This window comes from Lipophrys pholis (genome assembly GCF_963383615.2).
Source record: "Lipophrys pholis genome assembly, chromosome: 1".
In the NCBI taxonomy this organism is placed as follows: Eukaryota; Metazoa; Chordata; class Actinopteri; order Blenniiformes; family Blenniidae; genus Lipophrys; species Lipophrys pholis.
The window spans coordinates 52808372-52832187 of NC_137635.1; the positions used below are offsets into that span (position 1 = coordinate 52808372).

General features: G+C 42.4%; 2 protein-coding genes across 2 annotated transcripts; one reads left to right on the forward strand and one right to left on the reverse strand.

Annotated features, from left to right (window-relative positions):
* Positions 1-13977: 13977 nt before the first annotated feature.
* Positions 13978-14415, forward strand: LOC308118201 (corticoliberin-like; the record flags this gene model as incomplete). The annotated part of the gene is made up of 1 exon (XM_080477508.1): positions 13978-14415. The coding sequence occupies one exon, from the start codon at positions 13978-13980 to the stop codon at positions 14413-14415; it is 438 nt and encodes a 145-aa protein (XP_080333634.1).
* A 192-nt stretch (positions 14416-14607) lies between these two features.
* Positions 14608-23134, reverse strand: LOC308118279 (E3 ubiquitin-protein ligase TRIM63-like). The gene is made up of 9 exons (XM_080477629.1): positions 22845-23134; positions 21673-21845; positions 19266-19440; positions 18498-18593; positions 17302-17535; positions 17184-17206; positions 16662-16786; positions 16151-16497; positions 14608-15607 (listed from the first exon to the last, which is right to left on the reverse strand). Exons 1-9 carry the CDS (start codon positions 22962-22964, stop codon positions 15530-15532), a joined length of 1371 nt encoding a protein of 456 aa, XP_080333755.1. The 5' UTR covers positions 22965-23134; the 3' UTR covers positions 14608-15529.
* Positions 23135-23816: the final 682 nt, after the last annotated feature.

Genomic DNA, 23816 nt, shown 5'->3' on the forward strand with positions numbered 1-23816 from the left:
TCGTCTGGACAGCCAGACCAGTGACCCTCTTCCAGTCAGAAGCCCTCCGCTTCTCGCCGCAGACTCCTGCAGAAAGCCATGATGGGACACTCCGACAGCCTGCCCCGCTCCGCTTCCATCGCCGTCACAGCCTCAACACAGAACCAGCCTGCCCGGCCATCTCTTCATCCTCACCCTCATATCCCTCGAGAAACTGGACGAGGAGGAGGAGTAGTATCCATCTATAATTCTAGTCTTCTTATTGATCCCAGACCTAAAACTAACCAGAAATCCTTTGAAAGTCTCACTCTAAATCTCATGACTCTGACCAGAAAACACAGCAGCCAGCTCTACTTGTCCTAGTGTACCGTCCTCCTGGACCATACTCTGAATTTCTATCTGAATTCTCAGACTTTCCCTCTACTTAAGTACTGAGCTCAGATAAAATTATTATAGTGGGTGACTTTAACATTCATGTAGATGTTGACAATAAGCCTTAACATTGCATTTAGCTCATTACTGGACACAATTGGATTTTCACAGAAGGAGAATGAACCCACTTTATCTTAATCACACGCTTGATCTTGAGAACTCAACATGACCCATGAAGCCATGACGTAACTTTAGCCTCTGACGTCACTCTGCTTTTTAAATATGGCGGCAACCACATACAAGTATGACGGCGCCCATTGTTTGATACCGCACTGGCGGGGTTTCCATTTTGAGAGTAGTATGGCGCTGACCGTGAGCAATTATGGCGGCGACCACGAACAAGTATGTCAGCGCCCGCAAACAAGTATGTCAGCGCCCGTAAGCCACCATCTTGATACCGCACTGGCGGGGTTTCGATTCTGGAGAAGCACGGTCGCGCTGCGGATCATGTACTTCTGCCTCCCACCGACAGTGGTTGTGATTGTGCTTCAAAACAAAATGTCGGCGACCTGCAGGAAGCGGCCATATTACATGTACTACCGCCTCCCACCGTGTGTGGCGCTGTGGTGGTGATTCGGAACAAAATGGCGGAACAACGTGGCGGCGATCGCAAGGAAGCAGCCATATTGTCGGCCATCTTGGATTCCCCACTGGCAGCCTCTCCATTTTTCCCATAGACTTTTTTCGAATTCAACCAACAAAATTAAAAAAATTAATTTTTATGTTGAGAACACATCATCTTCTGTGCATGTGCAACATGCCTGTCAGAGCAAATTAATCAGAAACTGAGGATGACCATGACAACTGCATGTACATTAGTGCAATAAATATCAAAGAGCACAAAATAAGGCCTTAAAAACAAGATATACTCACTGTTTTCAGAGCACGTTAATAAGAAACCAAGGAGGACCATGAGAATGTCTAACCAGGTCATTAGTGGGCGTTAATGAGACATTTGGACACGTGCTTGACTCTTGATAATTCAATTAAATTCAATTTTATTTGTAAAGCACTAAATCACATCAACAAACATCTGAAAGCGCTCTTACAATGATAGCGGACAACAGAACCCAACTAAACCTTTCCAAAGCAAGCAGATGTAACAAGCAACAGTGGCCAGGAAAAACTCCCTCTTCAGGAAGAAACCGTGGGGCGGACCCTAGACTCTGGAAGGGCGGCCATCCGTCTTGACCGGTTGGGGGGAGAAGCACATGGGATAGGACAGGGAGAGAGAGGAGTAGAAGAGGGAGAGAGAGAGTGGCAGACAGGTGAGATAAATACAAATACCAAGAAAAGTCGATGATGAGCGTTGGTCTGATGATGAACCAATCTCAGTCTGGAGTTTAAGGGCCGTGCCGTTGCGGTGGGGTCCCGGTGCTGTGGTGGGGTCGGGTAGTAGGACCGTGGTAACTCCACTCTGGGAGTCTTGGGTCTGATCCCCTGGATCCTGCTCCCCTCCTGTCAGGGAGAAAAACAGACGGCGGCAGTATCTGGTGGCTCCAGTAATGTTGTTACACAGAGAGACAGAAAGAAAGACAAGAAACAGAACCTCCAAATGTAGAGTTACTCCCTTTAACGGGAGAGAGAAAATCCCCTCAGCAGTCTAGGCCTAGAGCAGCTCAACTTAGTGGTCCTATTTTATTCCTAATGAGAAGCTCTATCAAAGAGGAAAACCCCGACTTCCATATAGAAGAAATATTTCCAAATCCCAAAAAACACTTCCAAATAGAGAAAACACTTCCAAATAGAGAAACTATTTCCAAATAGAGAGAATACTTCCAAATCCCAAAAAACACTTCTAAATAGAGAAAATATTTCCAAATAGAGAGAATACTTCCAAATCCCAAAAAACACTTCCAAATAGAGAAAATATTTCCAAATAGAGAGAATACTTCCAAATCCCAAAAAAACACTTCTAAATAGAGAAAACACTTCCAAATAGAGAAAACACTTCCAAATAGAGAAAACACTTCCAAATCGAAGAAATATTTCCAAATACCAAAACCCAGACTTCCAAAGAGAAAATATTTCCAAATCCAAAAAAACACATCCAAATAGAGAAAACACTTCCAAATAGAGAAAATATTTCCAAATAGAGAGAATACTTCCAAATCCCCCAAAACACTTCCAAGCACTCAGGGGCGACTGGTCATTAGGGGCAGGTGTGGCTGAGCCCCAGCTGGTGTTTTCTTATGTATGGAAGACTGAATGTGCTAAAATTAAGTAAATAAATACATGTCATTAATTCATTAAAATTGGAATTAAATATAGAAATGTGTTTTTAAATCATGAAATAATTAACTATGTGTTATTAATGAATTAAAATTTAATTAAATCTACAAATGTGTCATTAATTCATTAAAATATCAATTCATTTAATGTGAAAAACACATAATTATTTCACTATTTAAGTAATTATTTCATGGTGTAAGTGTGCCAAAATTAAATAAATAATTCTCTCTTCCGCTCTCCTCTCCACTCTTCCCCTCTCTTCTTCTCCTCTCCTCATCTCTCCACTCTTGCCCTCTTCTTTTCCTCTCCACTCTTCCCTCTCCTCTTCTCTACTCTCCAGTCTTCTCCTCTCTTTTTCCTTTCTTCTCTACTCTTCTCCACTCTTCCCCCCTCTTCTTCTCTCCTCTCCCCTTTCCACTCTTCCCTCTCTTCTTTTCCACTCCACTCTTCTTCCATCCTCTCCTCTCAACTCTTCCCCTCTCTTCTTTTCCTCTCCTCTTCTCTACTCTCCAGTCTTCCCCTCTTCTCTCCTCTCCACTCTTATCCTCACTTCTTCTCCCCTCCTCCTCTCGCCTCTCCTCTCCACTCTTCCTCTCTTCTTTGCCTCTCCTCTCTTACCCTATCTTCTTCTCCTCTCTACTCTTCCCCTCTCCTCCTCTCACCTCTCCACTCTTCCTCTCTTCTTTGCCTCTCCTCTCTTACCTTATCTTCTTCTCCTCTCTACACTTCCCTCTCCCGACCTCTTCTCTCCGCTCTCCTCCCCTTCTCTCCTCTCCACTCTTCACCTCTCCTCCTCTCTCCACTCTTCCTCTCACTTCTTCCCCTCTCCTCTCCACCCTTCCCCTCGCTTCTTGTCTCCTCTCCACTCTTCCCCTCACTTCTTCTCCCCTCCTCTTCTCTCTACTCTCCCCCTCTTCTTCTCATCTCCTTTTCTCGCCTCGCCACTCTTCCCCTCTCCTCTCTTCCCCTCACTTCTTCTCCCCTCCTCTCCCCCTCTTCTTCTCATCTCCTTTTCTCACCTCTCCACTCTTCCCCTCTCCTCTCTTACCCTCTACTCTTACCCTCTCTTCTTCTCCTCTCCACTCTTCCCCTCTCCTCTTACCCTCTCTTCTTCTCCTCTCCACTCTTCCCCTCTCCTCCCCTCCTCTCTTCCACTCTCCTCTCCACTCTTCCCCTCCTCTTCTACCCTCCATCTATCTCCCCTCCTCTCTACTCTTCCACTCTCCTCCCCTCCTCTCTTCCCCTCTCCTCTCCTCCCCTCCTCTCCACTCTTCCCCTCTCCTCTCCTCCCCTCCTCTCCACTCTTTCCCTCCCCTCCCCTCTCTTCTCCTCTCCTCTCTTCTCTTCCTCTGTGGTTCCACTTCCTCTGCTGCAGCAGTAGCATTCATACTTTCTTTTTCGTGACGGACTTTGGGTTTACTGTCTCTTTCCTAACCAAGTTTTTTGTCTTCTTCACCTCTTTTTTTCCCTCTTCACTAGCATTGTATAAAAAAGTCATATGTGCTATCAAGTCTTTCACACGATTTTCTAAGGTATCGATTCTCAGTTTCAAAGCGTGACTTTCTCTCTTGAATTGTTGGCGATTCGCCTCCAACTGCGCTTGCGAGAGTTTGGCAAGTTCCGATTTCAAGTCTTTCAAGTTCTTCGATCTTTCGTCCAGTGGCGTTTCGTTGTCTAGGTAGCGTCTTGTCATCTTCAGGAACTCGCGATCAAATTCTTTAGATACATGTTTGACATCAACACACGCTTGTAACTCCTCTTTTAACTTACGCCATTCATTTTTCTTCTTGACGCACCTTTCTTTCAGTTTGGGAATTTCCTTTTCTTGTTGATGTGCTTCCTGCCGCAGCGCTTCAATGTCATTGTTTTGTGTGTCTACTTGAAGCTGTACGCTCCGCCTCGTGACATAGCGATCCTCGAATTCGAGCTCGGAGGTCAGCATTTCTATTTCTTTTTCAAGAGCACTGATTTTGTTTTTTTGCAAGTTCTTATGATGTGTGAGAACACCTATTCTTTTGGCTTTTGAAGCGCATTCGTCCCGTATGTTTTGCAAACTGTCATGTGCCGATTTAATTTCCGCGTTTTTGGCCTCAATCATTTTTTGTTGGTGTGCGATTCTAGCCTTGAAGTCAGACTTGCGCCTCTCAAACATGGTTGCCGTGTCGTCGAGGATGTCCGTGTTCATCACATACGTAGGCTTGATTTGTTTGATCTCCTTGTTTTTCTTGATAATTTCTTGTTCTAATCCCAGTATCTTACCATCCAATGTTGCCACCTTTTTTTGGTAAAGCAGGTTTTCATTCATTTCCTGCTTAATCAGTTTTTTCAGACCATTCACCTCAGCCTTGTGATCTGCCTTCAATTTTTCCATCGATTGTTTTGCCTCGAGGACATCAGCATCTGCTTCCTTATTCCACTGCATTATGATCTCATATCTTTCATCTAGCGCTACCTGGAGCCTTTTACATTGCTCCTGCTCTTCAACAAGCTTCTGTCTGAGGAACTCACACGACACAATTTCGTTTTCTTTGCGTAAAAGCAGTGAGTCGGTCAGTTTCTCTCTCTCTCTCAACCTGAATATTTCTTCCTTTCTGCCAGATAATTCGGCCTCCAGAGAGCTCACCGAGGCTGTGAGATTTTCCAGTTCCTCATTTATGAGAGCCAATTCATTGAACAGTTTCACAAAACGCGTGTCCTGCATACTTGTACTTGCGGTTTCATCTCCCACCTTCGACAACTGGGCCCGCTTTACATTTTTACTTGGCCCGATATACTTTGTCTTTTCTTCCAGGTCACGTAGGAGTTTCTGCAGCATACCTTGGAGATAACTATTGTGCTCTCTGAGAAGCACCACTTCCATTTCTAGGTTGGACTGGTTTGATTGATCAAGTTTTGACATCTTTCCTCTAAGTATCAACGATATTCTGTACCTAAAATCCTTGTCACACTGAGTATGGCTAGAAAAACGTGTCTATATTGGAGTCTCACTGAAATCTGAGTAAATGAGATTCAGAAATTCACAACAGTGTGTAGATGCACCTGGGTATATCACTGCCTCAGAGGTAAACTCAATTAGCAATGGTGACTAAGTGAATTTGATGTGACAACAGCACTACAATGATGACAGCTTTCATGTTTGGTGACATCACGAAGCATGACATCATTGTCAACAAAGTCACATCAAAGTCACTGTTGCCAAGCAACTTTGATGTGACAACAGCGTCAGCGTGTTTAGTGACATCACGTACTTGCTCATTTCTTAAAAAAAAAACACATTTCACTTAAACAGACATTGAAAACCCAGAGTATTCTTGAATCAAGTGTCACACTATATACTGAATTTAAAAAAGGGAAGACATTTTTTTTAATTAATGAGTATGTAAATGAGCATTTTGAATAAAGGCAGCTCAACCAAGGAAAAGGACTGAAACTCATCAATAAAAAATTCAATTAAAGCTGCAAGCAGCCTTGACCGGGTTCTTGCATTCCTGTTGGTCAGCGATTGGAAGCATGTCCCCCGGGTGGCGCTGCAACTCAAAGTGTATTTTGGCTGATGGATGTGATGAGGGCCGACTTTGATCACAAAAGTAAATAGGAATGCACAATAACTGTTGGAATTAGGAATGGGTACCTTTCACTTCTGAATCGATACGGTACCAATACCCGGTACCTGGGAATCGATAACAGTACTCAACGGTACCAATTTTCGGTACTTTTGTGTGTTTATGTGGTAATAAATGTTAATTTGTTTAATAATAAGAAAAATAAATTGCATATATATTCCAAAATATATAAACTTTTAACAAAATATACCAACATCCAACTGTTGGTATATTGTAACATCGCAGTTGTTTCACAAATTTCTACCGTGCTTTTTTCATAATGCACAAATTAAAACCCAGCTCTGGAAACATTGTGTGATTGGCTCCATGGAGGGCAAATAAGTTTAAAACGAATGAGCAAGATTTTAATCGGTACTCTGTAGTACCGACAAAATTTGGTCAGTACCTATAAAAGTACAGAATTCGGTACCTATCCCTAGTTTGAACTGATAATTATTGGCTCAATCATGACAGAAATGATGCCACACTGATAAATCTGATCTCATTTTTTTGGCTGATTGCTGATGCCTGCGCCGCCAGTTACCCCGTCCCCAAAACAAGCATGTGCAAGGATCAAAGTTAGCGTACCGGTGCGCTCATTCTTCCACCAAGTTTATTTTTTAATAAATCACAATGTAGTGTAGGCAGCTTTTAGCATAAATGTGCAATGAAATACTTTTTCTTTAAAAATGAGCCTCCATGGTCTTTACTGTCATCCATGTTTAATGTTAAACACTTTGAGTGACCTTTTTGCCGTTTTAATTGAATTAGTGCAGCTTTTGTGTTGCTTTTAATGTTCTGATGGTTTAATATTTAGAGCACAATTGCAGACTTGTGACTGTGTGAGGTTTTATTTGTAGGTAGCTAAATGAACATTTACTGGTTAACATTTATCTACTGGTTCCAGTGAGTCTCCAGGAGTGAGGTTGCTCACAGGCAGTCAAGCGGGGAGTTGCAGAAGCGGGGTGATTGGGGTCCGGTCACAGAGCAGGTCAGAGTTCTGGTGAACAGGTCTGAGAGTTGATGTGAGCAGGGCAGGAAGGATCTTCACGCCGAGAACAGCATTGAGTGGAATTCGTCCATTCGTCCGTCCACCCACCCGCCCGTCAGTCAGTCAGTCAGTCAGTCCGTCCATCCACCCGCCTGCCAGCCAGTCAATCAGTCCGCCCGCCCGTCAGTCAGTCAATCAGTCCGCCCGCCCGCCCGCCCGCCAGTCAATCAGTCCGCCCGCCCGTCAGTCAGTCAATCAGTCCGCCCGCCCGCCAGCCAGTCAATCAGTCCGCCCGCCCGTCAGTCAGTCAATCAGTCCGCCCGCCCGCCAGCCAGTCAATCAGTCCGCCCGCCCGCCAGCCAGTCAATCAGTCCAAACTCCAACTGTGTGACCGCCAGCCGCCGGCTTGTGAGGATCCTCACACCCGCCTGGTGCCTCTCACTCTGTGCAATGCCCGAGTAGGAACAAGATCATCTCTTATCAAAGAGTATTGTTCAAGAGCCAATGCTCTGTGAAGAGGTGAGCCTGACTATATCTCGGCGGAAACTCTCAACCTCCCACACCAGCCCCAAGTGAAGTGACATTACACGTTCTAAGAGCCAGTTTCTGTTGCAGGGTCCTATGATGCCACGCGGCTCCCCGCTCTCTTGCACTGCTCCCCGATGTTGGACTTCGCGGGTGGTGGGCCCATGTAGCCTCCCCACATCTATTGTTCGGACTGAGCCCGACCAGGACACGTGGGCTACCGGGCTTGGCTCCAGAGGTGTGTCCTGGTGACCCTCGTCCGGGCAGGGTACTCGTTCTTCTACGTCCCACTGGCATGGGTGAGGTGTGGATGTGTTTGTCTGGGCCTTCAACCTGGAGAGAACAGAGGAGGGAGGGGGAGAAGACAACAAAATGATGCAACAGTGGCCCCAAGTGGCAGCTATGGTGCAAAGCGTGACAGGCAGTGAAACAACCTAATTTTTTCAAAACAAATAAAAAGTACTTATGGTGTCAATTTGTTTTCGTCTTCTCGACTAATTCCGTTCTCAGCACGGAGGTCCTACCTGCTTTGCTCACATCGACTCTCAGACCTGCTATGTGACCAGACCCCAACCAGCCCAGACGGCGGTCTCGTTCCGCTACTGCAACTTGGCCTCGGCCACTTACCTCTAACCTCGTTCCTGGAGACTCAGTCATTCTTTTTTCTTCCTACCCTTAAAGGCATCCTTTCCGGAGGGCCAACTCTTGGTATCTTGTCACGTCTGTGTTTTTTCTGAAGAAATTCATTCTTTCATCGTGTCGATTGGATGGCATCTATAAGCAGAGAAACTAACATGGTTAGTACCTGAATTGAATAAAGGGCGATTCATGTTTTTTAAAGCACCATCAAAGATAAATGTTGAGTTTCAGTGATATCTAAAAAGTTTCTACCACCACAATGCCTTGTTGTGGTTGAAGAATACAAGTTTTACAGGCTGTGGCCGGTACTTTAAAATGTGTAAAATCTGTCATTGTTATCTGGTGTCATTCTTTTCTATGTTACTACATGTGTCGGTGTCAGCCACCTCTGCCGTCTAAACTTGAACTAAATGAAATCTACACAAATGCAATGCACATATTAAAAGTCTTATGCCAGAAAAAAAAAACCTCAAAAGTGAAACTCAACAATAATTATGCCAATTTATAGTAAAACCACTTCACAAGACAGCATTTCTCACCGATTGGTTTTTAGTAAAATAGTTCAAGATCTATTGAGCAAACCACTATTAAGGTTTTCTATATTTAGCTAACAAAGTACGTTTACGTCCTGAAACATGTCTGGTCTTCAATATGCTACTTCACAAGACAGCATTTCTCACCGATTGTGCTGAAAACCAACCAATCTCTTGACTCTCGGTGAGTGGGGCCGAATATTTCTGGGTGGGTACCTCACGGGCCTTGTGGTAAACTTTGAGGTAATCGCCTGGGGAAAGAGGCATGTTATTAGAAGTGAGCAGTGTTATTTGGGGCAAAAAATCCAAATAACGCAACACTATATCATATCTTTGAGTTGAAGGAGCACTTACAGTGTTCTACAATGTCCTCTGTTGGTTTCCTGGACATGGGTTTATCTGGCAGTACATGCACTGAAAGAAAGATACACATTGTAAAGAGAGGAACATATTGTCATGTGGAACATACTAAGTAAATCGGAGCATGCTGTGAGTAATAATAATTGTAAAGCCTGTGGGGACCTTTTCCTTTAACGTCATTCATTTCACTGGATATTTGAGCACAGTGACAGGTGGCACAGGGGGACCGGTTTCATTTGTATCACCATCGCATTACATTTTAAAATGGATCTTTCGAGTACACTTTAGCAAGGGGATGCTGCCAATTGAGGTTTTATAAACCCCCAATTGTCCAGAGAGTATCAAAATACCTAAGAATAGAAAAATTAAACCATATCAATGTACTTACCCTTCTTGAAAGGGTTAATGAAGAATTCTGTGTGGAGAATCTGGTGTTTGTGCTCTTTCCTGATTGTCTCCACATGAATTGCATCTTGATGCACCAAATCCAGTTTCTCCTTTCCAGTCATACTAAAAATATATATATTTTTTTATAAAAAGCAAAAGCAAATCACAAAAAAATTTAAAATTTCAGAGGAAATTTTGTGTGCCTACCTTACGCTGCCAGAATTCATTAAAGACAACCTAACTATAAAGAGCTCTGCTCCTGTCAAGTCAGCTGTATCTCAACGGCAACAGAGATGAAAGGATGTCATGATGTAATATTTCTTTTTACTCAACTCACATCAACAACCTTTCATCTCCTGGCATATCCTAGTGGATGACATAATTTCATCTCCGTCTGTTGTCATGGAGACGCAGCTGACAGACAGGAGCAGAGTTCTGACAGTTCAGGATGTCTAAAATTTATTATTTTGATAATAACTATTATAATTATATTAATTATGAAGTTGTGAAGTAAATGCTACTTCATTGTTACTTGTATTGGTGCGTACACTGCGCTCGACTGTGGGAAGTAGGTTTCATTTGATTTTAGTACAAATTTGTTACAAGGATTTCATTTTCACTCGAGGTGAATGAGAGACGGTGCAGGAGTGTGTGAACTGGGATGGAGCCAAAAGAAGCAGCGACGAAATATCTGGATGACATTAAAAGTCCCTGGACTTCCTGTCAGAGGAGGATTCTGCCGTCAGGCTACAATAGGAAACCATAATGGGCTTGATCGAGGAGGTAAAGCCCCTGAAATTTATAATATGACTTCTGCAGATTCAGGTTCACATTGACAAATTCTTTTACACATTGACAACTCTGACTTTGGACAGGCAGATTGAAATACACACAGCTCTCAGTACGCATTGACAAATAGTTTTGCTGCAATAATGCCCCCGCAAATAAACAACCGGAAAAATACATTAAGACCTGACAGGCTTCATCAGACAAAGATAGACCCGGGACAATATCAGGAAACACTGCATGTAATGTAATTGGCTCAGTGTGTTGCTCCTCTTCACTTTCACTTCTGAGCTGTCATGTGACATAATTTCCTAAAAATGTATTACCACTCATCTCCCCCCCAAACGAAGCTTAAATGAAACATTTTATCTTAAGGGTGCTTGAGGGATGCATGTTTTATTCTGTATAGTTCGTTACTGTTCTGAAGTCGAGGGTCCTGAGTCGAGTGAGCTGGATTAGGAACGTGTGTGTCACCACTCCCCATGTCTCGTTCTCCACGGGACTGTGATGGCTGTGGAGCCATCTGGATTAGTAAAGAAAACATACTACATTCTAAAATTCATACATCTATGTAACAGATATCTGGGACCAATTACAGTGAATTGAAAAACCAACTGTATTCACATGAGACATCACTGCAGCATTCAACTGCTGAGCTGGAAAATGTTAAACCATGTAGATAATTAATTATAATAAATGGAATATATAGTACATGTGTTTTTGTGGATTGTTTGTGTCTCAAAAAATTCTTATAGAAAAACTAACCATTTTTTACAAGTTTAAAAACTCTGCAGAACACAAAGAACCAAAGTGGCTTAGAACTACCGAACTTTTGTATTTGAATTTGCCATTTATATTTGAATAGAACAGTTATTTCATCCATCACATATTCAGCGGTTGTATGTTGTCTTGAGTACCCATAAAGTGGTAAGAGTGGATTCCCCAGCAAATTCCATTTCAAAAGGTTATTGTGAAAAGAAAAGACAATAGTCGCATAGAATTTCCCCTCTGTGGTGAATTAGTTTGAGGAAAGTCAAAGGTCAGAAGAGACAGGTAGAAAGCGTGAAGTTCCAACGATTCGTGACTCAAACACCGGGATTTCTAATGATTCCTCCAGTAAACACGACAGCTTGTGTTTTCCGTGGGAGGACAAATCGACCTTTAAACAAACGTCCTGCGAGTTTTTTACTTTATTGTTCAGTTGTTACATGAAGAAATTTTTTTTTTTTTACAAGCAGTATTTAGTTCAAACAGTGGGACATTTTGATTTATTGCTCACCGATTATAATTTAAGGTTAGAAAAAAATACCTCAAAACAATCAAGAATTTTTGTCATTGGAAAAAACTATCCAACTAACTCTGGCGATATATATTACGAAAGTAAATCCTACTGTAATGGGGAAAAAAAATATTTATATATATATATAGAGAGAGACACTGTGTGTGTGGGAGAACATACAAACCTCTCACTGCAAGGCCTGTTTGGTCCAAACTGTAAATATTATATCATCATATATTCATTATGTTGATATATTACACAAGGACAGTCATGAATTCATGCTGTAGATTCTGAACTTTGACTGAATGACACAACTGACAAAAGAAAAGTGCTGATAAAACATGTTTTTTTAATGTACATAGTTGTATTCAAGCAGAAGTTCTATGTTTTTCACTTGTTAGGACCTCTTCATTACTTCAGTGACGAATCAGGTGAGGAGTTTAGTGAAACAGTAACTGTTGAGACAACAGCAGTGACTAATACTAACAGTGGATTCGGTGGAGTCAGACATCTCGGGGAAACAGCCAACTGTGACCGTTTCACTGATTTTAGTATTTACCACATGATAGTCATCAACAAGCACCCCGTGGAATATTTAAAACAAAGGGATAGAGTTTGATCCCGACAGCTGAAAACAAACCAGTGAACCTGGTGCCCACTGTCACCCTGTTAACTCACGCTGCAGAAGCTGAAGGTCACAGATTGAGTCTGCGTCCAGGCTGAGAAAGGTCAGGTCGTCTTCCTCACTGAGGATCTCGCGCCGCTTTGCCTCTGCCGAGCCACAAGAGCTGTCACAGTCAGAAGAAGCCTCCAACACGACTTTACTCCAAAGTGAGAACGTTTCACACACACACACACAAACACACACACACACACAGATATATAAAGTGGAAGCAGAGCTGCAGAGCTGGTATCTGCCTGAGGAGACGCAGAGAGTCAAATTGGAGACGCTGCTGAGGTAAGAAGAGAAACTTTATCCAAATGTTTTCATCTTGACATGAGAGATATTGAATTGTTGGTACATGAGTGTGTGTCATATGTGCAGTAATTACCCTCCTTTATAACTTTCACGATAGTTATTAGCCTGTATGCTTATCTTAACGACTTTACTGCCTCAGAAATTCAGTTTACTTTCTTCATTACTCTTTTATCCAGAAAAATCTTAAAAATGAAAAAAATTTATAAAATTGGGCATGAATACAGAGCTGTTGCAATTCAGAAGATTAAAAAATATCTTTCTTCTCCAAAATAAATGCTTTATGTCTTTATTTACCAAGCCTAAAATGGATTAATTTGACCTGGATTGTATGTCTGCATTCAGAGCCGCTCTGTCAAACAAGTTCATAGAGACAACAAAACCGAAATAAGATTTTATTTTTGAAAAAACTTTAACAAAGCGGATTAAAAGGTGGAATTTAAGATTCATTTATGCCAAAAGTACTAACATATATTACCTAAGAACCAGAAAAATTGCTGAAACAACTAAAGCAGTTCTGAATAAAGTATAAAAAAATTTGAATAGAGATCTATTTAAATTTTCTATGTCTTTAGAGTAACACCTCTGCTGTTTCTATTCCACAATTTTTGGCTACTAAAAGATTTTCTGTTCTCAGTTTTTTTGTACATGAAGTTACATTTTACACAAAACATTTGTACTTGTACTTCAGTAGAAGTACAAATTCCAAGAAAATACTTTTTCAAAACATGAATAGAAACAAGAAAATGCAACTTCTGTAATCTACTCTAAAGTAAAAATGTTTAGCTCCTTCATTGTTCCTGCTGCTGTTTGTCTTTAGGGTATTAACTATTACTTACTTACTTTTATCTACTGGCACCACAGCTTGTATTTATTCCCATGTTATTGTGTTTTTTAATTAAATTACATGCTGCATTGTTGTCTCCGATGTTTCATGTTTACACAGCAATGTTTTGAAAACGGATGTCTGTTCACGCGGAAATGGCAGAAACACTGAAAACTAGTTTTCTTGTTGGGCCACTAGTGGGTGCTGTTGGTTGTTTTAGTAATGAAATCACAATCAAAGAACAACACGCTATTAACATTAACAATGGGAGTAAACAGACAACCGTATGGACAGACAGCTGGATTGTTATTACGGTGACTGTCAACTACAAACCTACAGTAGGAAGGACTGAGAGAAAACTTAGGCAGAGGGAGAACATGAATCTCCTGCTCTCTCTCCTCCTGCTCTCCCTGCAGACTGTGGCTGGGTCATGAAGCTGAATGTGTTGCTGTGGGTCGCGGCTCTCCTCGGTGCCTTCCTGCCCCGCTCTGCTGACGGCCGGCCCGCCGAGGATCCCGCCAGCCGCCGCCTCGCCATCCCACGGCCGCTCCTCCTCCGCCAGGGAGAGGAGTTCTCCCTCCGGCTGGGTGGAGGTGGCTCACCTGCCTCCTCTTCCTCCTCCTCCTCCTCGGCGTTGAGCCGAGCTCTTCTGCAGCTCACACAGCGCCTCCTGCAGGCCCGGGCGGAGCAGCAGGAGGACGAAGGGGAGGAAGGGGAGGGCGATAAGGGGAAGAGGTCTGAGGAAGCGCCCATCTCTCTGGACTTGACTTTCCACCTCCTCAGGGAGGTGCTGGAGATGGCCCGGGCCGAGCAGATCGCCCAGCAGGCCGACAGCAACCGCAAAATGATGGACAGCTTTGGAAAATGAAGACGGCGTCACCTTTAGGGCCAGGCAAACATCCAGAGTCTCAGATCCCGAGGCTCCAACTCCCACAAACTCTTTGACAGCTATGAAATCGCCAATGTCTTGAACAATTTAATTAAAAAAATGACTCAAACATACTGTTCGGCTCCATTTTACGTTCAAGCACAAAAAGACACCAAGTGACGCTGAGAAGTCTCTCCTAGTTTCAGTCTGTCTCTTCTGGTTTTATTTTACCTTTTCTGTCCAGCAGCAACACTTTATCTCAACCGACAATTCACTATTGGTCAATTAAAATTCAGCAATAAAATCAATGGCACAGTGTTTTGACAGTTCAGGGGTTGCCATTACATGGCCACGAATAATTAGTCTGAAAGTCTGATCTGAATTAATATGCTTAATCCATACAAATCTAATGCGATGGGATCCATATGGAAAGAAATTGAATTCCTGTGTATGTATGTATACATGATATGTAGACATTTTCATCATGTAGACTCTGTGCCACAACAAAGAAAAACTTACGAATGTAAATTTAAAAGTTATTACTGCACTTTTTTTTCCTGGTCCTTTAAAGATGAGTTTAGGCTTTATGTGACACACTATAGTATTCTGAAGTTTATGGTGTTTTGCACTTACAGGCCACTGTAAATAACCTAATCGAATAAAACTGATTGGATTTCACTTTTTTTTTAAATTACTGTTATCATTTTACAGAGAGGCTGTTGGTTTTTTTAAACGTATTGCTCATAATATTTTTAAATAAATCTAGAGACATCTTTTCAAAAAATACTCAATAATAATTCAGTCATTCATTAAAGAGACAAAAGGGTTAATAAAACAATCATTTAATTTAACATTTTCCAGTGTTTAAGCTTAAACAGCAACATATTTAATAATAAGTAAAATTCAAATATTTTCTTCTTTTGAGCATTGACTTGGATAAAGACCATCTCATGCATAATTTTGGATGAGTCCAGAGGAAAAACAACTTTTTAATTGTTGTTTTGGTGAGAAAAATCTAGTTTGAATGTAGCAAAAGCCTGCAGCAAGATAAGAAGGAGGTGGAGGAAGAGGAGGGGAGCAGGATGAGGAAGAGCAACTCAAAATGGTGTAGGAGTTATTTCTGGTTGAGCCAGCTGAAAGAGAAAACGTGCTTAGGTCCGTCTTTGTCGTCCGCCTCACTCTGCTGGTCGGACTGAAGAAGAAGAGAAGAAGGTAGAAGTTTACCCAGTAAGAAATCGATCACAATTTAAATACGCGGTATGACGTATTTATGCAATACCATATTTTGTGCATTTGGTGGCAGTAGAGAGTCACTTCAGCGCTTCAGCATTCATTCTGACTCCTGTGAGTCTGTAGCTCATTTAGGTTTATTTTGTTCTTAACTAGTTTGCTTATTTCAACAAACCTTTGACATGTTTAGACGTTCTTCCATCTTCATCATGATGTTTCTAGGATTGAAGTACACCGTCGAAACATGTCAAAGGTGAAGTGACTCACTGCACCACCTTGTGGTAGAAGGCGGAATCTCAAGTCTTTTGCAAGCAGGGTAAGCGCGTTACCTTTGGTACATTTCCGTTTCCCAGGTTGTGTTTGACTGAATGTATTACAGGCTGTACCTTTAATCTAGGCAACATTGCCAAGGACAAATTAAAAGTTTGATATTAACGTGAAATATTAGAATACCTTGAGTGGAATCTGAATGGTGGATCGTGTACACTTATATACAATGTCATACCTGGGAGGCGGAGCTTGCAGTGGGGAGGGGCATGGGGGAGGGCGCCAGGCTGGACGACGAAGGGGCGGGATTCTTTGTTTGTGAGGGAGGTGTGGGTGACGTGTCCAAGCGTCTCGGGGTGGGCGAGGTCTCCAAGGCTCTCGGGATGGGCGGGGTCTCTAGGGTTCTCGGGGTGGGTGGGGCCTCAGTGGGCCTCTGAAGCGGAGGTACAGGCGACTGAGGAAGGGGCTGACTGGGCGACGGCCCCGCGGCCGCCGCGGGTCCCACATGCTGCTGTGACTCAGCTCGACTTCCCGCCGACGATCTGATCTCCACCTCGTCTTCATCGTCGTCCTCATCTTCATCAACTGAGGAGCATGCTAACATGTTAGCACACACGTATCCCAATATGAGCTTCATTCAAACACATTAGCCCGAGGTTTTTTTTTTTTTTTTTTTTTTGCGTCGCACTAATGCTTCACATTGAGGTCATCGAGCGTCTCGTCTCTCGTTAGACAGTGAAGATGTTTACGTTTGACGAACTCCACTTGGCTCAGTGCTTTCCTCTGAGGCTCGAAGTCGGTGGTGAAGTGGTCCATGTTCTCGTAACCTCGTTGAACTTTGTCCAGGTGAGACGTGCTGGTGCCCTCCATAATCCTGAAAACAGAAAATTACGTTTGAACTGAACATTAAAACTAGGGATTCACAGATACCAGTTTTTAAAGAACAAGTACAAGTACTAACCGTTAGCTACCTTTTCTGCAAGATTTATGTTTTTGTACATGGTCCCTGAAAAATAAACTAAATAAATAAAGATATGTGATGGCTTTGCTTTGCTTCTGGTGACGTTGCTAACGGATTACGTCACGTAACACTCGCCGAGTTGCATCAGGGAGCTTTTACTATAACAAGTACTCGGTGCAGTACCGGACCCCATACCCAAAACTATTATCGGTATCGGTACCAGTTTCAGGTGTCGGCTACAGTACATCAACGACACACAAGAGCAACACACACAAACGAACAAAAAGACAAAAGTTGCATGTTGACTCACTTCTGAAGTAGAGGTTTGGTCGTCTGTTGGCAAAATTCACAGAGAAACTTGGTGAAAAATAAATGTTGAGGGACATTTTAACCGACACGCTGCGCCAACACGCCTCAAATCGCTTCACCTGCAGGAACATGGCCATCTCACACTCGTCCATGGTCTGGATGGCGGTCTCCACCAGCTTGGCGTTGCCGTCCAGGTGCTCGGTGTACTTCCTCGTCAGGTTGCGGATGTAGTTGAGCTTCTCCTCCTGCTCGGCGGTGATCCTCACCGTCATCTCACCTTTCCTCTCCTCCAGCAGAGCAAACAGGTGGTCGAACATCTCGCACACCTTTGACTTCTGCCTGCGACCGTTCTCCTGCACGCAAAGCGCAAACGTGTCCGTGTGCGATGCATGAGCTCGTTTTGAATGAGAGAGTGTCCAGCCTTGTGAAAGTAAATATATTAAGGGAGGCAATTCAACCGCCGTTTGGAACGTTTCTCGTAACTCCTTGATTATAAAACTGGACAATCTTGTATTGAAAAAGACATTATTGTATAGAAGGGAAAAAAAACTAAAACAAACACTTGACATAAGAGTTAAAAAGAGTCCAGATCAGTCCAAGATTCGTTACAATGGTACTGGACATCCAACTATTATCATTGACTAGAAGATCAGAGGCCAAATTTCACAAAAATGTTGCTCACAGGATCATTTCTCCTTTTTGTCTCCAAGTTGGTCTTAAGGTCTCTATAGACTCAACAACAGAGGAATTTGTCCTCTATGATGAACAATTGAATAGTTATTATCGTGCTGGTTCGGGAGTTTAGGCAGCTTGTTCTTGACTCTTCATTGGCGATACATTTGAAGTGGGCGTGGTTAAAGATGAGCCAAATTTGTGAGTTTTCACATAAAGATACACTAATTTCTCTGCTCTTCCTTAGCATAATAGTGAGTATTATCATTGTAACACAGAATAAATAAATGGAAAAGTAGAGGTACCGATACAGAACTGTGTCGAACTCCACGATTCACTTCAGTCTGAGGTGAAGAATTCTGTCTGATGACCATCGTCTGAACCAGCTTAACCAGCTGTTTCTACAGTATAATGTTCTGATTTCAGTTAGTACTGTGAAGTATTATGATTTAACAGTACTAAAAACAGAGATGAATCCTTCAAGCAAGGTCATGATCATTTTCACCAAAGTGCCTCTGTGCTGCTCGCAATCAAGCCTTACCAAGAACAATTTTAGAAATAAAGACATGATGTGATTGTGCTCACTTGGATGGTTTCGAGTTTTTGTGTAGGAAGGACTGAGAGAAAATGAGGATAAACTCACGTCGACAGCTCTGCAGGTTTCATCGAGCTGACTGATGATGGCTTGAATCCTCTCGTTGTTCCCAACAAGCATGGCGACACAGTCGGCCAGCTCTGCCTGCACACACAGAAAGTGGGTGTTGCGTTTAAGTGAGGCTCTTGTTTGGCACGTCTATTTGGTTATACATGTTCTGTAGTAGAAGTAGTAATAATATTAATAATAATTATTATCATATACAAAAAAATAGGAAGAATACAAATTATTACATATATTAAATAATGATTATTATTATTATTACATTAATTAAATAACAATAACAATAATTATTATTATCTTCTGTAGTCTATTGTTGGAATAATTCTACGTAAAGTTATCACATTCACTGTACCAACAGTCTTTCTCATGAATTGCAGAAGTACTGTGTGACTTATATTTCTCCACTGTGACCTCGGAACGAGATAATAAAAAGAGAGGAGACGCAGAGAGTTTTCAGAGCGGGTTGGAGTTTGTAACTGAAACACTCTCTGTCCGTTCTCCTCGCGAGTAAGACCAGAACTTGACTCGGTGTGTGTTCTTTCTTGCAGATTTAATAAATGTCCAGAGGTTGAACCTGACATCTATGATAGTTATTGTTAGTTAATGTTATGATAGTTAACAATGGCTGCGGTTCGGAATGTGGAATTGATTGATTGTGTCGATCAATTCCACTGAGTCCATTGAGTTCAAGGACTCTGAAAACATAGGTTGTGTATAACTGTGTGTATTGTGCATCGGCGGGGTCGTGTTGACCTTCTGCTGGTTGAAGATGTCGTTGAGCGGGGCGACCTGACAGTCTTTGTGAGCCCCGAACACTTTGCAGAGAGAACAGGTGGGAACGCCACAGGTGACGCAGTAGATGTTGATCTTCTCGCCTTCGTGATCTTCACACGCGGGCTGGTCCATCTTCACCTCCGGGACCGGCTTACTGACACACACACACACAGACACACAGACACACACCAGTTTGTTTCAGCTATGGATTATGTTACCTGTGTTGTGGCGGCCAGTTTCAGAAAACACAGTAATGACCTTTCATTGCAACACATGGATTTAGGTCATAATTCATCGCCCGTCATCTTAAACTATCTTTTCCTTTTGAACTTTGGTTTGTTCTGCTAAAAAGCACAAAAGTAGATTTTTTTTCTTCCCATTTTTATGCCGTCAAAACACTAATTTAATGATTTATTCAAGTGTTGTGTATCATAAACATCATGAATTTAGTCTGGCTTTCTTTTTCTTTTTTACTCTTTGTTATGTTTGATATAAAAACCAAGGGTGGAAGAGTGTGTGAGACGCTAAAGTACCTCTTAATCCCGCCCATGGAGGATTGCTACTGGTTTTCTTTTGATTTTTACATCAGCATATACTACAACTCTAAAGCCCCCTACTTTAGGCCTTTGCAAGACAGTTTTTGATGTGAGATTTTTTGTTTTGAATCATAAATAAATGTAATAAAAAGAGAAAATAGAGATCGTATAAGCCAGAGATGGGAAAAGATTCAGCAAAAGATTGGGGGTTTGGTCAGGCTCTAGCAAGAATTATGCCCTTTAATTATCTCAAATGGAGGATTAATGTGGTAAATACTTGATCAAAATACTTTTATTACATGCAATATATTGAACGTGTGACAGAGGGATGATCACACTCAGGATAAGGTACATCTGTTGAGATGTACCTTAAAGCTTGCCAAATATTTCAAATTGAAACCCCCGTGAGTTTTCCCCACGTTGCCCTGTTGTCAGGTCTGGTTTGCTCACATGAAGCTGAACCTGTTTATCAGCTGCAGAGAACCAAAATAAACCCGCTGCTGTCTCACTGACCCAGACATAAAAATAGAGTCTGAATGTCACAACTATCAGCAGAGAAGAATTCAAACAGAGAGAGGTCATTGCGCCCTCTGCTGGTTACTGCAACTCAAACGTTGTTGTTTCTGTCTTCTTGGGTTTGTGAGTTTATCTAAAGCGTTCTCAACATTTTGTACATTGATGCTGTTTTGTTTTTTAATGTGCTCCTCTTTCAACTTCATTTATTTCTTTCTCTTGGACGTATTGAGTCACATGTTGAACATGAGACGCTGGCAGCATAACTCGGGCCGGGCCTCTTGTTGTGGCTCAGCAGAAACCGGAGCTTCACTGTTTCAACACACAGAGCGACTCCCGGTCAAAACAGACTTCGGATAACGCACGTGTGAGCCGGCGCTGGTTTCAATACTCTAGGTAAACTATATAATGTTAATCACTGAAGAAAAATTACCTGTTGTGATGTTTAAAAAAAAAAAAAAAGTCTTTCAAAAGTACAGTTGCAGATCAAGTCACATTTTTAATAAGAAATTGAAGATGTTTCAAAGGGTTTGAGTACAGGTCTATTTTATGTGTTTTTGTGGAGGTGGACCACTTCATGGGGTAGCGCTGTTGAAATTATGCTTAAAGCAAATGCCTAATCGGCCAATCACATTGAACAAATTCAGTGAATCGAGGCAGGTAGACGTGGTGAAGATGAGCTGCAGAAAATCCATCCGAGAATGAAAATAGTGAATGAAGGGGTTTTAAGTGACTTTGGGCTCATTTAACACGCGTTTCAGGTAATCCGATCACACTCAACGAGCCCTGACGCAGACTGTTTACACTTGTTCATATCATACGTCAACATCATCAGGCGCGCCTTGATTATGTTGATGCATTTTCCTGCTATGCCACTGTCCCGGAGTGCATTCCCAACAAACGACTATTCACACCACAAAGCCTGTGTGGTCAGACGCGTTCCTGACGACAAGCAGTATAAGTGAAAGCGCTTTGGTGTCACAGGTGATCTGATCACCTGAAACATGTTAACGCCAGGCGTGAACGGGCCCTATGAACATGGGATTGTTGTTTCTGAACACAAACTACTGATTTATTGGGATTTTCACACATAACCATCTTCACAAAATGACTTGTTGATGCCAGAGGTCAGAGGAGAATGGATAGACTGGTTGAAAATGAGCGAATAACTGCAAATAACTGCTGGTTACAACCAACTTGGGTCTGCATGAGAACATCTCTGAGCTTTGATGACAGAGTGAAGTGCTAGAAAATCACACGGGGTACCACTTCGTAAACAACATGAACTCTTGTACGTTTGTTTGACCTCCACAGTCTCTACAGGTGTGTTTGTGTACCTGGTGCTCCCCTGTTTGTACATGTCGATGATATTTTCCACCAGCAGGTTCCTCTGCAGTCCGTACACTCCATGTCGGTCCAGAATCACCTCATGCCGACAGGACGGGCAGCGGAAACGTCCTCCAGACGCTAGGGTGCTGCCACTTCGTGTGGACAGGTACGGGTTGGACGCCTGCAGGGTGAAGGAAGGACATACCCTATCTTTAGACTCTAAAGGTTCTCCAAGATTTCTCCAGGTATGACAACTGAATATTTACTCCCATAGAGTGAAACTGAAATCACGTTTCACTGTGTGAAGTGTAAGGAGCACATCTTAGGAACTCCCAGTGCCTCTCAAATACTCATACATTTTTGCCTCAAAGTGTACTCCCGTCTTTCATTTCACGATGAGAGCTGCCAATTTGTTTACGTAGAAGATGCACAAGGCCTAGGGCCTCGAGTATGTACATATATCCAAATAATCATCTAAAGAATAGTAACTTAATATAAATTCTTGATACTTCTGTTCAAGGATTTGTTTACAACTGGATATTTGTTGTGAAAAGCCATGCAGTAAAGTTTTGCTTTGAGCTTGAATTGTTTAATCAGAATCTCTGGTCGCTACTTTATTTATTTATTCTTTCTCTCCTCCCTTAAAAATTTTGCTTGTCACCTTCCAGAAAAATATCCGAAAGTATTCTGGACATGAAGTGAGTCAGCTGCTGCGTTCAGTGCCAGCCTGTTTATTTTAAATCTGGACAAACAGTGTGTGTGTGTGTGTGTGTGTGTGTGTGTGTGTGTGTGTCATGTCTGCCTTTCACCTGCTGCGTTCAATATTTCCTACGCTCTCTAACTATGGCTTACACTATTTTAAAGAGACAATGCAAGCTCACAACTTATGAGTCAGTTACGCTGATGTTTGTATCAAAGGTTATTCTGATAGTTTCAAACAAACTTCTCAGTGTTTGAGAGCAGCAGAACAAATGAGAGTCTAAGAAATTTAAATCTAAACAAGAGTTTAAGCAAGAAGGTATGACTCTGTTCAGTATCCTTGTTTCACCAAATTACCTCTAATGTTGGATTTAATTCACAAACCTGAACTGACTTCCCATTAAAACCACCATTCAGGAAGTCCTTGAACACATCACCAGTGAAGGGCCGCATGTGTGTTTTCAGTGTGTGTGTTGTTCACCTGGAACACGTCATTGGCACACTTGCGGCAGAGGTTGTGCTGGCAGGGCAGGATCACCACCGGCTTGGTGAACATCTCCAGGCAGATGGGACAGACGAGCTGTTTCTCCAGACTCTCCATGGCGTCCGGCGGACGACGAAAAGTCACGAGTCAGGAGGAGTGGGAGGACTGAGAAGATGTCGCAGAGAAGAACAGTGGAGAATAATAGTGAAGCAGCAGCAGCAGATGAGAGTTTGAGGCCTGTGAGCAGCAGACTGAAGACTCGTGCTGTTTTTAGACAGGCAGACGTCAGCCGTTGCCAGGCCGACATGCCCTTATATGTCAAAGGTCAGAGGGAGACATGAAGGGGGAGGAGAGGGTGAATAAGTAGTACGTGATGAAGAGGAGGCTGTAGCCCCGTCTGCTGGTGAGCACACTTATTACCAGGGAGCCATTTGCCAAACAAACATCTACTTCCTGTTGGGTGTTGGAGTCTCCCTCGTATTTCTACTCAGACTCTCAGCTGGATTACATCTTTCTCTTCCTCCTTTGCAAAGTGTTACCTGCACACAATGATGACCATGTTCATCCAGGTGTGAGTCAACTTATTCTAACAAAATAACAGACTGCAAATACAGAAGGAACACAGAAAATTGTCTCATTACTGGCTTCCACAACACAGGCTGTCCAGCTGAATTTCTTCCTCGTTATCCAGGATAACAGCCACTTAGAGTAATTACAGACCCCTAGTGAAAAAAGTGGGTATCGCCCTAAAAATACCTAAACAAAAGCAATAGAGTTTTTCCTGTGACACCATGCATTTTCAATTAAAGAAAAACAATAATGGGGGACCAAACTATTCAAAGGAACTAACAATTCTGGACATTATATTAACTATTGAACTGCCCAAGGTGCCACAAAAGTGGTGAGTGATGAAGATCCCATGTCTCTCACGTCTTTGCTTGACAAGTTTTCAACCCCTTCAGAGATGTC

Excerpts from the sequence above, each read along its gene's own strand:
- LOC308118279 (XM_080477629.1), bottom strand. The coding sequence starts at position 22,964 with ATGGAGAGTCTGGAGAAACAGCTCGTCTGTCCCATCTGCCTGGAGATG. Across the intron at positions 16,498-16,661 it reads CCAAGTGGAGTTCGTCAAAC|TTGATGAAGATGAGGACGAC; the intron begins GTAAACATCTTC and ends CATGCTCCTCAG. Across the intron at positions 15,608-16,150 it reads CTGCAAGCTCCGCCTCCCAG|TCCGACCAGCAGAGTGAGGC; the intron begins GTATGACATTGT and ends CTTCTTCTTCAG.